General features: G+C 37.3%; 1 protein-coding gene across 2 annotated transcripts; it reads left to right on the top strand.

Annotated features, from left to right (window-relative positions):
- The first annotated feature begins 1,180 nt into the window (after positions 1 to 1,180).
- On the top strand, positions 1,181 to 16,483 carry LOC129263312 (zinc finger protein 93-like). Of its 2 annotated transcripts, XM_064100965.1 has the most exons (5): positions 1,181 to 3,201; positions 3,409 to 3,488; positions 10,634 to 11,390; positions 12,508 to 12,876; positions 12,961 to 15,253. In XM_064100965.1, exons 1-5 carry the CDS (start codon positions 3,123 to 3,125, stop codon positions 14,241 to 14,243), a joined length of 2,568 nt encoding a protein of 855 aa, XP_063957035.1. In that variant the 5' UTR covers positions 1,181 to 3,122; the 3' UTR covers positions 14,244 to 15,253. The 2 variants fall into 2 exon arrangements, with proteins under 2 accessions (XP_063957035.1, XP_054757199.2); XM_054901224.2 differs by having other exon boundaries at positions 12,508 to 16,483.
- Positions 16,484 to 17,658: the final 1,175 nt, after the last annotated feature.

The following is a 17,658-nucleotide window of genomic DNA, read 5'->3' as shown; positions in this document are numbered from 1 at the left end:
ATCCGATCTAACAAAATTTGGGTTTTTTATATTTTAAATTAAAACAAATAAAATAAAATGTTTTAGAAATGAATACAATTTCAAAGTGGAACATTGTCAAACTTTGAAATTAGATGAACATCGTGGCATCACACACAGGCATCTCTCATCCCATTACAAATTCGCACCAATCACAACAAGACTCAAAATGGAAGCTCAGATAGATCTAGATCTACAGTCCATATATAAAAAACAACGGGACAGTTTTGAAAAGTCTATAAAAATTTTGTTTCAAATTATGATATCTATATTTTGATGTTAATAGATGCTCTGAAATCTAATCTTTGAAATGCCATTAAAAAAAAATAGATTTTGTTCATGTTTGAGCAAACACAGGACGTTTTTGTCGGGGGTTCAAAAAGAGGCTTGCGCCAAAATGGCAGAAATTAGAAATTTGATGATCAGACTTCCTCTTAACCTATTCATTATCTTTGCCATGATTTTCGAATTATGCTGTCAAATTTCATTTACAAATCTATTTACTTGAATTATTTTGTTTTTTCATTGAAACTTCTTTAACCTTTGAATTTTCCTTCATAAGTAAGAAAAGAAGTCAATCCAAGCCCGAAGATTTGCATTATTTATTGGGAGAACTTGTAATTATTCAAATCATATTTTATTATGTTAAAATTATGTTATGGTACCTTCCTTGACCAAGTTTAATTATGTGATTGACAGGACAAACAGGAAAGGATTCATATCTTTCAATTGCAATGGTATATTGAGTCAATTCTGAAGGAGCTAGATATGGAGATTGGATAAAATGTATTTAAAAAGTTATGAGCGAGCGAAGCGAGTAAGCAAAATTTTTTACTTTTTTATTAAGATATCCAATTTTGTAATAGATTTTGACATAATATTCAGAAAATAAATCATATTTCACTTTCTATCTTTCCTTTTATTTCCTTTCCACTTTTTTATTTATTGGGGGAACACCCTGAGCCCCCGCCCATCTGTATGCCACTGTTCAAACAACCGCGTGGCCAGGATTTCGTTTTGGAGGGGGCGGTAAATGCACGCGAAGTGTGACAACACTTACAAAGCTGCGCTCCCTAGGGGGTGGGTGCAGGGAGGGGGAGTTTCCCCCTCCTGCGCGAAGCTTTCGGTGTTTCATAAATTGAAATGAAAAGGAGCCGTCTCTAGTACCTATATCAGCCCCAATTCAGTTGACTATATTGTGATTTTGAACCTTGTTTTCAAAAGTGATTGTGAACGCACAAAAAAGGGATAACATGGAGGAAATTAAAATAATATTAACCCCGCGCAAAGCACGGAAGCTAAAGCGTTTTATCATTTTTTTTTGCAAAGAAAAGGGTCCCGAGTAAAGGGTATCCTCCAAGTTATATTGAATACTTCCCTTGGAAAGATCAGATTTGAATACAAACAATTTAGCGGCAGTACATATCTTAACTCGCAAAACAGAGGAGAAGAAGGATATATGCCAGGAGGAAGATATTCCTCCCAGTGCAGAGCAATGAAACTCTGAAATTTCAAAAGGCGGACGTTTCATCAAATGCAGATATCTCTAATACCACCATCAGCTCTAATTCAATTGATTTTCTTCTAAGATTATTGAAATTCATTACAAGGAAAATAGTGCACAAAAAGTTGAAACTTCTGTGATTTATTGAAATTATATAAAACAGGATGATGTATAATTTCTTTGACTTATCCCGATGCGCTTCATTTTGAATGATAAAGAAACTTAAGTGTCAAAATTTCAAACTGAGGGCGCAAAACAGGACAGGAGATGAATGTGCAGGGAAATGACATGAAGTTTAGTAGAATTTGATAAAAAATATTGTACTTTTTTTATTTAATACGACACAAATTTTATACCTTCCTCTTTTTAAATTAGGAACCTGTTTGCCCCCAAATTATGGTTGTTTAGTAATGAGCTGAAAAGCGGGAGAAGTTGTCTATATGGAGGTGACGGCAGAAATTGATATAAAGATTTTACCCGCCCGGAGCCGACCCGACCAGAAGTTGCGCGATCAATTTAAAAAAAGATAACTTCAGATACTTCGGCCTATCCTTACTCTAATTTCATGCCCTAATGTATATATTTGAACTTTGACTGGCAAGTAACACACATAGATGAGGTGGAAAAACAGGGTTAGAGAAAGGGTGAGGGAAACAGAGGAGAACTGCAATATTGTCATTTAACTTTTCAAACAGTGGACTCATGAATAAAATAGCATAGATAACCATGGTAACAGGCGTCAATTTGGCGCACTGTGACAAAAACGCGCATCAGCATTGAAATGTTTTATACACGCGCCCGATATGCGGTAAATTAAGCGTAATTTATACAGGAAATCTGCATAAACCATGGACTCAACCGTGGGTTTTCAAAACCACCTTTGTGAATTCGGGCCATAAGGAGTGGAAAGAAGTCAACAGAGCTGACAAAATACCCAGCAGTGAATGCCATTTAGTTTTCAATGTTTGTTTGCAGCACTGAGGGTAGGCCTGAAGGTGTTCAGGTGTTCATTTACTTCTCAATAGTTAGATACAAGACAGACTTATGAAGAAGATATTAGAAAGGCATTCTACATGATCAGATTGTGACTTGCAGATTATGAGTGTAATACAGATGGATATATGAAATTGAAAGAATAACCAAGAGCACAATAATCGCTAGAGGGTATTCATTTGTCTCGCAATCTACTATGGTCAACAAGGAAATTCGTGATCACTCTCGCAAAAAGTGTTCACTAGCTTTCTAGGAAATTTGTGATCACTCTCGCAAAAAGTGTTCACTAGCTAACTAGTTCACGATACTTGGAGAGACATGTAATTTGCCATTATTATTGGTGATCGGTGATCATGTTTCTGTTCAAAAACTTTTTTAGATGTTTTTTTCAATAAATATTTCTCAGGCTTGCATAGAAATCCTTGTTTCTTCAATAAAAGTTGTTAAGGCCGTGTAGCTCAATCACACATGAAACCTGTTTCTTTAATCTATAAGTCCTCTACTAGGCTCTAACATTAGACTGCACAGTCAAATCTCTGATTATAAATAAACCCATGGATTGTTTGTTTTTCTTGTTTTTCAAACAGGACTACAGGTCAATCCACCAATGTTCATGCAACGTCATCAAGAAATAAAAATAGAGATCAAAGAGGAAAATGACAGCGAGGATGAGGAAATGATGTTAGGTACGTCTGGCACTCAAAGGTATTATGGCCCCACTCATTGTTCCTTGCAGCATTTTCTGCAACCAAAAAGTGATCCACATTTTTTTTCATTTTTGTTTCAAGTCCCGCACAACTTTTAAAATCATAGGCATTTCATAAGTTATACAGTGAATTGAGGACAAAATGTTGATATCCTTTTTCGTTTCAAATATTTTTATCAAAATTCAGAACCCTTCCAAGTACCTGTCGAAGATGAAAAGCCAGATCATATAAAGGAGAACAAGTTACAAGAAGAGAGTCCAAATCATGTAAGTACCTGTCAAATAATAAATTATAGCATGCTATATTTGAAATTCCATATTTGTTATCAAAACATTTTAATTCTTCCTGTCTTTTTCTTGTGTAGTCTCATTTCACATGGTCTAATAATCGTCCTTCATCCTCTACTGCTTTAGGATATTCCATACTTCAGAGATTGACTCGATCCTGAATGCACCTTGCAGAGCCTTTACTCTCTGCAGCCAATAAGAGTGGATGATCTTTAGCCTACCTATTGTGGGCATGCATTGACTCACCACAAATAAGAATAGGAGCTTAGTCCTCTACAGCCATTAACCTGTCAAAACAGACTCTAATCTAGACACAGTTTAGCCACTGAACCAAATCCATCAAGGAGGCTCACCATCTTACCTATCCACCCACAGTTGGAAGAATCACCATCTAGTCTATCCTTCTCCAATCTCTTACCTATTATCCTGTGTTGCCTCACCATACATAAGAAGAGAGATCTCAGCACACATTGATGGCTTCACCCACAGTTGGAAGAATCACTATCTAGTCTATCCTTCCCCAATCTGTTACCTATTATCCTGTGTTGCCTCACCATACATAACAAGAGCGATCTCCTCACACGCTGATGGCTTCACCCACAGTTGGAAGAATCACCATCTAGTCTATCCTTCTCCAATCTCTTACCTGTTATCCTGTGTTGCCTCACCATACATTAAAAGAGAGATCTCCTCACACGCTGATGGCTTCACCCACAGTTGGAAGAATCACCATCTAGTCTATCCTTCTCCAATCTCTTACCTGTTATCCTGTGTTGCCTCACCATACATAACAAGAGAGATCTCCTCACACGCTGATGGCTTCACCCACAGTTGGAAGAATCACCATCTAGTCTATCCTTCTCCAATCTCTTACCTATTATCCTGTGTTGCCTCACCATACATAACAAGAGAGATCTCCTCACACGTTGATGGCTTCACCAACGGTTACACTTCGTAATTCCGAAGCTTCGTAATTTCGAAGATTCGATATTCCGAAGGTTCGCAATTCCGAAACACGTAAATTGCCTATACCTCGATGTTCGTTAATCCGAAAACGAAAAAGGGTTCGTTAATCCGAACATTTGTGGCGTTATTCCGACGGTTCGGTATTCCGAAGGTTCGATAACCCGAAAACGAAATAAGGTTCGTTGTTCGGAAGGTTCGATAATCCGAAAACGAAATAAGGTTCGTTGTTCCGAAGGTTCGTTAATCCGAAAACGAAATAAGGTTCGTTGTTCTGAAGGTTCGTTAATCCGAAAACGAAATAAGGTTCGTTAATCCGAAAATGAAATAAGGTTCGTTAATCCGAAAACAAAATAAGGTTCGTATTTCCGAAGGTTCGTTAATCCGAAAACGAAATAAGGTTCGTTAATCCGAAAACAAAATAAGGTTCGTTAATCCGAAAACAAAATAAGGTTCGTTAATCCGAAAAATGAAAACCGGGAAAGCAGAGGCAGAGGCAAGGGGGGGGCGGGGGACACTGTTGCCGTTCAATTGTTATGAGGATGGGAAGGCAAGGGCGGCCGAACGAATTTTCGTTCGGGGGGTAAAGCCAAAAAATTAAAATCATACGTCAAAATGGGCACTTTGGTGATATTTTCACCTTAAGATTATCATCTGGTTGAAGTCATTGTGTGTTTGATAGTGATTAAGTAGAGAAATACTTTTTTGAAGTGACTTCTTATTATGGCAAAATGTATATTTCGGCTTTATTTTTCGGGAGAGAGTATAATGAGCGAGCGGCTTGGTAAAAAAAAAATTAAAGGTGAAGTTGTAAAACTCGTTTAGGGGTCAATTATTCTTAAAATGGCATTATTGCGAGATGTTGCGAGCGTAAATCACAAGCTAAAACTTAAGGGTATTTCAATAAAAAATGAAAATAAGTTTTTGAAAATCCGAGCAGATTTCTGCTGTCATTAAAAAGATGTGCATCTAACTAAAGAATTAACACGAGCGCAAAACGCGAGCTTAAACATACTGACCAGAAAAGGAACCTGTTAAAGAAAGCATTTAGTGATCTCTTTAGGATACATATTTCTCCAATCGAATAATTGAGAGTGCGAAGCGCAAGCTGAAAATTTGCAATATTCCAGCCTGAAAACTTAACTTGTATACTTTAAAAAGAATATTTTATTTCGAAAAACATGAAAAACAGCATATTTATTTTTGAAAAAGGAACTTTCCCATTTTGGAAAAATATGCATTTCCCTGTTTTTTATTTCATTTTTTGGGTGCAAGTGCCCCCTGCCTCCCTCCCAGCGGATCCAACTTTTGTCAAATAGGGGGGGGGGGGGCAAATTTTTTTTTCAGCCATATTTTCCTCGATCGGCAGCTTAATGTTTATTTTTGTTTGTTTCTTTGAAAGGGTAGTCCTAACAGTCAATAATTAGCTTATACTTATAAAATAAAGTAAATATGTAATAACATGATAAACCCTTTTTAAATAATGCGAGCGCGAGCTATATGTTTTTTTAATATGATGGGCAATATGTTTGTGATCTTCAAAACGAGATGCCTATGTAACTAGATAATAACTGCTAGCAAGAAGCGCGAACAGAAATTTTAAATATAAGCTCTGACCTGATCTAAAGGGGACATATTAAGAACTTTTTGCAGTTAGCCATGAAGACGATGCATGTTTTTAAACCAGTGGCGGCGGAACGTTTTTTTTTTGGGGGGGGGCATAGCCCAAAAAGGGGCCAATAGGGGCATTTTGGTGCAAAGGGATATTTTCGCCATAAGATTATCATCTGTGTAAAGAGGTTGTGTGTTTTGTAGTAATTAAGTTGAGCAAAATTGTTTAAGTGATCTCTGATTGATAAGTTATATATTTACGTTTCATTTCTGCGAGCGTAGCGAGCAAGCGGTTTGGGGGAAAAAAATCAAATCTGAAGATGTAAAATTCACCTTTTTGGTCAATTACTGTTAAAAGGGCATCCTTGTGAGATGTTGCGAGCGGATCACGTGCTCAAACTTTTGGAAATTTCATGTAGGCCTAAAATGATAATAATGATAATAATGATATGGATATCCAGGGAAGCCACTTCAGTTCTGAAAACTGTTCTCCCAGCTATTATTATTATCCCGGCTTTAGCTGGGCTGCCTAGGCGCCCAAAGGAAGGCATTAACGAATTTCTACCGGGTACCCATTCATCACACCTGGGTTGAGTGCAGCACAGTGAATAAATTTCTTGCTGAAGGAAATAATGCCATGACTTGGATTCGAACCTACGACCCTCTGCCTTAAAGTCAGAAGACTTATCCACTGGGCCAAAACACCCCACATAAAAAGTAAACGTTCCGATTTTAATTCGTAATCATGAAAAAAGGATGTGAATTTAACTAAAGAATCGAACGCGAGCGCGAAGCGCGAGCTGAAATTTTTCATATACTGACCAGGAGAGGAACCTTTTGCATTTGGTGACTCATGAATGGGATATGTGCTAGGCCTACATATCTCACCAATCGATTAATGCAAGCGCGAAGCTCGAGCTGAAAATTCTATCCATGAACTGGATATTCTAGGAATTTTATTTCACCAGGATCAGAATGACTACCTTAATGAGCAATAATTAGTGCGAGCGCAAAACGCGAACCAAAAATGTGTGATATTCCAACCTTAAAAGTGAATATTCTATGCATGTTTTGTTACCAAGAACTGGATGAATACCTTATACCAATTAAAAAACTGATGAGGAGCGAGCTTCTTTTTTTTTTTTTTTTTTTTAAATTTCATGATGGCCATTTTCTAGTCAATTTAAACAGATTATTGTGCTCACGATTCAATTTTTGTAGCTTTCAGCGAGATACATGATTACGCATTTTTTTCATGATTACAAAAGTACTGAATATGGAAAAAATGTTTAGCTTGCGCTACGAGCTCCCATCATTTGATTAGAGAGATTTATATCCCATTCCTGAACTCCAAGTAATAATCTTTAAAATATCCACTTTTCTTGTCAGTCGGCCACTCTGCCTATCTGCCTATATATATATATATATATATATATATATATATTCATATTTGTCATTGTTCAAAACCCACCTTCACCCGACAAAGGAAATTATAATTGGTATGGTGTCGAAAATCTGTCTATCTGACGGTCAATCGTATCGGGGTCGCCCTAGCCACTAACCCGTCTCTGTGGTCTAGTGGTTAAGGCACCGGCGTTCAAAGCTGGGGGCCCGGGTTCGATTCCCGGCAGAGACATTTTTTCGGCATCACCAATTTTTCCAAAGGGTAGATAGCTCTGGGGAACCTTGATTTAAGCTACGCCTACCATTGTTCTCTTCATCCATTTCTTTCACACAATATTTAAATAAAAGAGTTGCCAAAGCTGTAGTACATGTATAACTTCACACATATTATATATATTCAAATATTTAAAACGCTTTGCATTCGCATTAATTGTTTAGATGCTCACCCTATATATTCATGATTACAAAAGGAGTTTAAGTTGCTAGAGCTAAATCGCCCATGCTCCAAAATCTTGCTCGCTTCACTCAGGGATGGCGGAACCGGGGACAGGGGGGGGGGGGTGGATACTTGCCCCAAAAAATCTCGTCGGAAAAAAGTGACCTTTTTCAAAATGGAATACCCTTTTGGGCTTGCGCTTATTAGCACTTGCATCAATTATTTTTTTTTCAAGAATGCTTAGAATGTCCAGTTTTCAGGTTGGAAAATCTGAAAAATTTGGCTCACGTTTCTCGCTCGCATCAAGTGTTGTTTATTGAGGAACTCATTCTATTCCTGGTTACAAAAAAAAATGTATAAAATGTCCAGTTTTCAGGTTGGAATATCACAAATTTTAAGCTTGCGGTTCGCGCTCTCATTATTTAGTTCGCGAGATATACTATTCATGAGTCACTAAAAGCAGTCCTTAAAAGGTTACTTTCTAAAGCCTGTTGCATAAAACTTTTTACCTGAGAAAACTCTGGTAAAAACTGAACACTAAGGTTAGTCTGATTTCCGCCATTGACTTTAGCACAGGGCAAAAACTCCGGTAAAACAATCTGAGTTTTATCAGGTAAAAAGTTTTATGCAACGGGCCCCAGGTCAGTATATAAACAAATTACAGCTCGCGCTTCGCGCTCGCGTTAATTCATTAGTAAGATACACATCTTTCTCACAATTACAAAAAATGCTCAGAATGTTTAAGTTCAAGTTTTGTTACATGAAATGTCTACTAGTTTGAGCTTGCGATTCGCGCTTTCAAATCTCACAAGGATCATTATTAGTATTATTTTTATTTTTATTACCAGCAGAAGCTGTTATTAAAAATGACATCTCCTCCAATACAAACCCTATTATCTGGAGGTTACTCGCACGCGACCAACAAACATAATCCCCTGCATCCTTAAACCATTTGCTAAAGGCAGCAATTGCTCAGATAAAATTGAAATTAGCCTATGCTTGATCCGGGCGCCTATTCTTAATGAAATACATGTTTTTGGCCACAACACACACATGTATCATCGATCGTTATTACTATCATTGCATAATATCGTGTTATCTTGTAATGACAACACCGTGTCTGTTACCAAAATAAATAATTTCTATTTTCGGAAATACGAACCTTATTTAATTTTCGGATTAACGAACCTTATTTCGTTTTCGGATTAACGAACCTTCGGAATTACGAACCTTATTTCGTTTTCGGATTAACGAACCTTCGGAATTACGAACCTTATTTCGTTTTCGGATTGACGAACCTTCGGAATTACGAACCTTATTTCGTTTTCGGATTGACGAACCTTCGGAATTACGAACCTTATTTCGTTTTCGGATTGACGAACCTTCGGAATTACGAACCTTATTTCGTTTTCGGATTAACGAACCTTCGGAATTACGAACCTTCGGAAATACGAACCTTCGGAATAACCGAACCTTCGGAATTACGAAGCTTCGGAATTACGAATGTATGCGTCACCAACAGTTGAAGGATCACAATCTAGTCTATCCACCTCCAATCTCTTACTTATAATGTTGTGTTGCCTCACCCATACATCATGAGAGAGGTCTCTGCACGCATTCAGAAAACCAAGCCAAGCACTTAGATCTGTTACCCGTCTCGTATAAAGAGAAGTCAGTCCAGACACAATTTTCTGCATTCAATTGAATTCCTTGAAGGCACTACCCTACAGCTTAAAAATCACTTAATTGTCTAGCCCTCTCCAGTTAAAGGGGAAGCTTACCCAGGGGTGATTCCATACGTGTCGTACGGTACATTTTGACAACAATTTCTAGTTTCCTAGCCGAATGCTTGAGCAAAAAATTTTTCTTTTTTGCCAATGATAAAGCTATAGTGGGTAGTCATGTGAAAAACTAAAAACCAACACAAAAAAATTGATTATGGGTAAATTATAGGTGAAAATATTGTGTGTCGTACAGGACGCAGAAATGTTCCGTACGACACGCAACATTTTAAGCTCTAATTCACATATGGACAACATATCTTTGATGGTTGCCAGTTTTTGCATGTCTACCCAGTAGTACTTTAATATTACCACAAAGCAAATTGAAGTTCTTCATTCGTTTAGACAGCAGGTTGAAAGATATTGTGAAAATGGCTGATTTTTCTAGCATGGAATCGGGCCCTGAGACAAAAAAAAAAATTAAAGTCATCAGAAATTATAATAAAGCATCACAAATAAAAAAATAATTAACTGTTTTCATCCTTGCTGGATTTTCCTAAAACCTTAACCAATATTTTTTATAATTTTTTCCTGCTATTTTTGCTTTTTTTTTAATGGTGAACTTTTCCTTTGATGGAGCACAAGCTCTTCTATTGTCCTAGTGAATCACTCTTTATAGTTTCTAGTGAGGCATGGCCAAGCTGGTCATGTTTGAATCATCCATGGACTGGAACAGAACAATGCGAAGTCCTCATTCATTGACTTTTAAATGGTATATTGGAGATCAATAGAGTCATTAAAGTCCAATAAATAAAAGTATATCATAGGGAGAAATGAATCTAGACAGTATAGTCCTCCAAGTGTATTTTATCACAGGTTACGTTATGGTGGCACACTAAGAATAGGATGAATCTGGTCATGTGTCAAATTAAACTTGTATGTCATGTCATCACTTATATGTGAAAGTTTGTCCCTTTTTTTCCAATTAGGTCACTATTAAAGTGGAGATTGAGTATGATGATGATGGGAATCTGCTAAATGCTCATGAAATCGAAGGAGAGGGAATCATTGCACTCCTTGCAATTGAGGACTATGATGAGGCTATCCAGACACAAATCAATCCAACATCATCAGGTGATCAGAGGTCAGGTGATCTCAACACTCAGTCATGTGATCAGGAGACTGAACAAACCTTGACAGAAGTAGCTCCAGGAGGCAACCAGACCCCCAAGCAATCAGGTGATCTCAACACTCAGTCATGTGATCTGAAGATTGAACAAACTTTGACAGAAGTTGCTCTAGGGGGAGACCAGATTCCCAAGCAATCAGGGGATCTCAACACTCAGTCATGTGATCTGAAGATTGAACAAACTTTGACAGAAGTTGCTCCAGGGGGAGACCAGATTCCCAAGCAATCAGGGGATCTCAACACTCAGTCATGTGATCAGAAGAGAGAACAAACCTTGACAGAAGTAGCTTCAGCGGGCGACCAGACCCCCAAGCAATCAGGTGATCTCAAAACAAAGTCATGTGATCTGGAGACTGAACAGACCTTGACAGAAGTTGCTCTAGGGGGAGACCAGACTCCCAAGCAATCAGGTGATCTCAAAACAAAGTCATGTGATCTGGAGACTGAACAGACCTTGACAGAAGTAGCTCCAGGGGGAGACCAGACCCCCAAGCAATCCGAACCATCTTGTTCAAAAGTGGAGGAAGGAGATGATTGGCAGGAAAGAAAGGGCTCAGGTAAATAAAGAAAAAACAATATGTATTTGACCTCTTTTTTTATGGGTGGTTATGTTTAACCAGTGAAGAAATAAATAGATCTTCCCTAAAAATTCTGTACATCAATTACATTCCCATCTCAATTCTGTAGGGTATCTTGATATAGTTGGAAACTACCTAAAAAGAGAGAAATAGTACCTTCTTTCTTCACTCTTAAGGACCGTATACTGGAATTTAAAGTTTATGTTAATCTATATACTAACACTAGTGTATACATGAAGGACATAAATGCCACATACAGACACAGTCAACAAACATCTGTCCATATTAATATAGGCACATTTTACGCCGATGGATAATGTAGAATAAAGCTCTACAGTCATTCTGTTTTAAAACTTATAAATGCTTATGGTCTTATTTTCTTGACATAATCTATACATCTCTGATTTTCTTCTCTCCTTTTGGTTATCCACACCCCCCCCCCCTTTCACTACTTGAAAAGTATAGGGGTAGGGGCAGTTGTCTTGGTTGCTGAACTTTAACCCTTGCTTCCATGTACATGTTATACAATGTAAGGCTTGTCTAGTCATGGATGATATATCATGTCATCCCGAGTTATATGTTGATTTGGAACAAGCCACTTGGCAATGTATCTGCATGCAAACGATGCGACTGTCATCCTAAGACTCCCCATGGCCCGTATTCTGATAGCAGGTTTAACTTAAACTCAGGTTTAAAGTTGTGGTTTAAGTATGGGAAGCCAAAAGTATCAAAATTTTTATTAAGTTGTATGTTTCTTATGTTTACTGTGCTCTTTCCTGATTCATGATGGTGAAGACAATCATCTATTTATACTTCCTAGACAATTATGAATGATTTGAGAGCCAAATGAGCTGAAGTATGATATCTCTACTGTTAGTGATTTATGTAACAATTGGCTCTCCATACTTAAACCACAACTTTAAACCAGAGTTTAAGTTAAACCTGCTATCAGAATACGGGCCATGTATGTTTTACACTGAAGTCATTTTTTTTGCCTTCCATGTTCTTTTTCGATCATGTTTCAGTCTTTACGGGCCTAATATAATCTCTGAATCATTTAATGATAATATGACAATGTAAATTTCTTTTCCAATAGATTCTGGGATCTACCGATGTGAGTACTGTGGATCATTCTATGCCATTCCTCTCATCTTAGCAAGGCATCTCAAGTACAAACATGGAATACGTGGTATCTACATGCGGTCGCAGGAGGGCATTCTACAGTTTGTTGATGGAGAAATACAAAGACCTCCCTGTAAATCTAATGACTTTGAACTTGGTGAAATGGGGATTTTAAAAGAAGGAAGTGAAGTAAATATGATACTTGAGTGTAAGTCCAGTATTGATTCATATTTTGCATCATGCCATAAAGTAATTGATGATGAGAAGCCCTCTGTATGTGATCAATGTGGTAAGGCATTTAATAAAAAACAGAGTCTCATAAGACATAAACGAATCCATACAGGTGAGAAACCGTATGTATGTGATCAATGTGGTGAAGCATTTAATAAAAAACAGAGTCTCATAAGACATAAACGAATCCATACAGGTGAGAAACTGTATGTATGTGATCAATGCGGTGAGGCATTTAAATTAGAACATCATCTCACTAGACATAAACAAATCCATACCGGTGAAAGGCCCTATGTATGCGATCAATGTGGTAAGGGATTTAGTCTATCTTATGATCTCACAAGACATAAACTAATCCATACCGGTGAAAGGCCCTATGTATGCGATCAATGTGGTAAGGGATTTAAATTAGAACATCATCTCATAGAACATAAACGGATCCATACAGGTGAAAAGCCCTTTGTATGTGATAAATGTAGTAAAGCATTTAGTCAATCTGGTGATCTCACGAGACATAAACGAATCCATACCGGTGAGAAGCCCTGTGTGTGTGATCAATGTGGCAAGGCATTTACTCGATTAAAGGCTCTCACTATACATAAACGAATCCATACTGGTGAGAAACCGTATATATGTGATCAATGTGGTAAGGTGTTTAAATTAGAACATCATCTCATAGAACATAAACGGATCCATACAGGTGAAAAGCCCTTTGTATGTGATAAATGTAGTAAAGCATTTAGTAAATCTAATGGTCTCACAAGACATAAACTAATCCATACTGGTGAGAAGCCCTATGTGTGTGATCAATGTGATAAGGCATTTAGATACAAATGGAATCTCAGAATTCATGAGCATATCCATATAGGTGACAAGCCCTATGTATGTGATCCATGTGGAAGGGCATTTACGAGATCTTATGATCTAACAGCACATAAACTAATCCATACAGGAGAAAAGCCCTTTGTATGTGATAAATGTAGTAAAGCATTTAGTCAATCTGGTGATCTCACGAGACATAAACGAATCCATACCGGTGAGAAGCCCTGTGTGTGTGATCAATGTGGTAAGGCATATGCTCGACAATCTAATCTCACAGCACATAAACGAATCCATACAGGTGAGAAACCTTATGTATGTGATCAATGTGGTAAGGCATTTAATAAAAAACAAAGTCTCATAAGACATAAACAAATCCATACCGATGAAAGGCCCTATGCATGTGATCAATGTGGTAAGGCATTTAAATCAGAACATCATCTCACAGAACATAAACGGATCCATACCGGTGAGAAGCCGTATGTATGTGATCAATGTAGTAAAGCATTTACTCGATTAAGCCATCTCACTAGACATAAGCAAATCCATACAGGGGAGAAACCGTACGTATGTCATTATTGTTATAAGGCATTTACTCAATATAGTAATCTCGCAAAACATAAACAAATCCATACAACGGGAGACGCCCTAGGTATGTGATCAATGTGGTAAAATAATCCAATCGACCCCACCATCTCACAAAGCATAAAAAAAATCAACACAGGTGTTTACTTTTATCATCAAATTGTTGAGTATATGCCTATTTAAAGGGGAATCCAACCCAAATAAAAACTTGTTTTTATAAGGAAAAGAAAAATCAGACAAGTTGATAGGTGAAAGTTTGAACAATATTGGACAAACAACAAGAAAGTTATGAATTTTTAAAAGTTGTAAATATTGGTAATCACTATACCCATGGAGACTTCAAATTAGCCGCATATGGGATGTCATAGTGATGTAAGGCAAGGACTACTCTTCCATGTACTCCAATACATATGGCTAAAATGTCATTTTTCCTAAAAGTTTTATTTCAAATTATATTTTTCTTTCATGAGGACATAAAAACAATATACTACCTGGGTTATATTTAGATTACTGCCCCAGGTGAATGGGTACTTAGGAGAAAACCACAAATCCCTGATAATAAAGTACATGGCCTATGGGAAAGTTGTCCTTGCCCCTTGTCATATTTTACTTACCCAGTTGCCAATTTGAAATCTACATAGTATTAGTGATCTCAATTTTAAAGCAGCTATAACTTTCTTATAGCTTGTCCGATTTCTTTCAAACTTTCACCATTCTGTTTAATCTATTTTTCTCCTTCCCAACACAACATTTTATGGCCGAGGCTGGATTCCCCTTTAAGGCTCCCATAAAAGTAAACACTTTACTAACAAGAATATATATATATATGATATATATTGCTGAACATCAAAATGCCTAAACAGATACCTATTCATGAGCATTAATGTTTCATGTTTCATTTGTGAACTGATGAGCTTAATTTCCTTTCATGTGCATGCATACTGTAACTTAAGATTGGAAGAAATCATGTAACTGGTAAACACTTTTACTAACATGAATATCAGTATGTAGGACTAGAGTGAAATTTCATGGTATCTTTGGAAGAGTTCTAAAAGGTGAAGAAATAAAATATCATCATTGATTTTAACATATTTTGTCAATATCATACTAATAATTGACATACAAGAAAATCAAGTTAAAAAATTATTTGTCCGGGGGTCAAACTCAAGGTCAAAAGTAAAGGTCAAAGGTCACGACCTTATAAATCGCTCCAATACATTATTTGATGCATGTTTTGGATTCCTCTCTAAATTTCCTAATAAATGGTACCAGTTTCATGAAAATTGGTGAACATGTTACGACGCAGTGGCCATTGGAAGTTGAAGGTCACGCCCATTTTTGTCAAAACAAGGAGAAAAGGGCGGGCCGTAGCGCGAGAACCGACGGACCAATTGGAATTATTTTTGTTTTGTTTTGTGCGTGGGCCATTGTGAATTTTATGTGTACCAATTTACAACGAATTCCGAGAGGGTAGGGTGCAAAATTGCACATTCATTGGGTGAATTGGCATGGAATGACCCGTACCTGATAGGATGCAAAATTTATAATAATAATAATACAGGTATATTTACCCAGAGAAGCGACTTCAGTTCTGAAACTGTTCTCACAGTGAGCCCTGCTATTATTATTACTCCGGCTGCCTTTACCTGGGCTGCCTAGGGGCCCAAGCATTCAAATAATTTCTTCCTACCGGGTTCCTCATTCACCTCACCTGGGTTGAGTGCAGCACAACGAGGATAAATTTCTTGCTGAAGGAAATTATTGTATGTTTGAATTTGCCAGCGCCATTATGAGGCTGCGATGAAGGCAAGGAATGCCCTCCAGTGAAAGGAAATCGTGCACTTTTCACGTGGGATTGAAATTAATCCAATGACCGGGGTAATGATATGCAATAAAGCGGTTTGAGCTGTTATGGGAAAAGTGCTGTATACCTGGGGGGGCCACTTACATTGATGAGTGGATACCATGCGCGACCAAAAAAACACGTAAAAAGGATGTCTTTTTCACGATAGGGCACGTTACGTACGTAACGTGATAAGGGTGTCAAAAACACAAAAATAATGAAAAAAGGGTGTCTATTTCGCTAGGGCAATTACGTGTTTAGGGTCGAATTTGCGGGGATGATAAAACAAAATTAAAATGTTTTATAAAGGATGTCCTTCGTGTTTAGAGTCCAATTTGCGCGAGGTGTAGAAGGTTGGGTTGTACTACACCAAATAAGGTAAAGTAGTCCGGTCTGTTAGCGTAAAAAATGCCCTACTTGTGGACACGGTGGACAAAAGCATGATTTTTTCTCTAGACCTTTGTTCATGTATAAGAATTAAAAATGGGGTATGCTCCAAAAAATCTGGCTGCAGGAACAGTGAAAAAATGGGTGAAAATGTCAGAATTTATGAGTTTAGATTAATTAGTCTGATATATAGACTAGCGCTAGTGCAAAACTCAACAGCAGTGCATTATTTTGACTTGGATTTGTTCTTGAATTCAGACCCTTTTTGAACAGATCTTCTGTTTGTCCTCGCATCTCAATGCACCAAATATCTGAATGCAGATGATAACCAAGCCCAAGGGTGGCGGTGGAGGGGGTTGAATGTTGGTGTGTATGTACATATTTTGGTCGTGGTGTAACTGTATTATGGCAAAAATAAGGTAAAAATCTTGCAGTTAGAATTACTTCCTCTGTTTTCATCCGATTCTCATGAAATTGGCGCACACATTGGTCTTGAGGTGAAGATGTCTAAGACACATATTTGTGTGTCTGTCAGAAATCTTGTTGCCATGGTTACAACATATCATTTGGTGAAAATTGGGAAAAAAAACTTACAATTCAAACTGCTTCATCAGTTTTCTATCAATTCTCATGAAATTTGGCACACACATTGGTATTGAAGTAAAGATGTACAAGGCACTTTTTGTGTGTGTTTCAGAAATTGTGTTGCCATGGGAACAACATATCATATGGCAAAATTTAGGTAAAAACCTTGCATTTGAACTACTTCTTCAGTTTTTTTGTTTTGAAACAATTCTCATGAAATAATTATGGCTCACACATTGGCCTTGAGGTAAAGATGTGCAAGAACCTTTTTTTTTTGCATTTGTCAGAGAGTGCATTGCCTTGGTAACCACATATAGCCAGAAATATGGGGAAAACTCATTGTGGATCAATCTACTTCTCAGTTTTCAGCCTGTGCTCATAAAAGTTGACACAAATATTCATTTTGTGTAAAGATTCATATTCAGTGGTAAAAGGGAATCCAGCCTTGGTCATAATGTTGTGTGCCTGGAAAAGGAGAAAAATAAGAATGGTGAAAGTTTGAAAGAAATCGGACAAGCAAAATAAAGTTATGGCTGCTTTAAAATTAAGATCCCTAAGGCTACTAGTATGTAGAATTCAAATTGGCAACTGGGTAAGTAAATTATGACAAGGGGTGAGGCCGCAAGGACAACTTTCCCATAAGACTAGTACTTAATTATTAGGATTTTTGGTTTT

Source organism: Lytechinus pictus, chromosome 6 (genome assembly GCF_037042905.1).
Source record: "Lytechinus pictus isolate F3 Inbred chromosome 6, Lp3.0, whole genome shotgun sequence".
Lineage (NCBI taxonomy): Eukaryota > Metazoa > Echinodermata > Echinoidea > Temnopleuroida > Toxopneustidae > Lytechinus > Lytechinus pictus.
This window is presented reverse-complemented; position numbering and strand designations above follow the sequence as displayed.

Bases quoted from the DNA above. Each gene is read 5' to 3' on its own strand.
- LOC129263312 (XM_054901224.2), top strand. From the start codon at position 3,123: ATGTTCATGCAACGTCATCAAGAAATAAAAATAGAGATCAAAGAGGAA. The intron at 3,202-3,408 runs GTACGTCTGGCA...ATCAAAATTCAG, and splicing joins GGATGAGGAAATGATGTTAG to AACCCTTCCAAGTACCTGTC. The intron at 3,489-10,633 runs GTAAGTACCTGT...TTTTCCAATTAG, and splicing joins AAGAAGAGAGTCCAAATCAT to GTCACTATTAAAGTGGAGAT.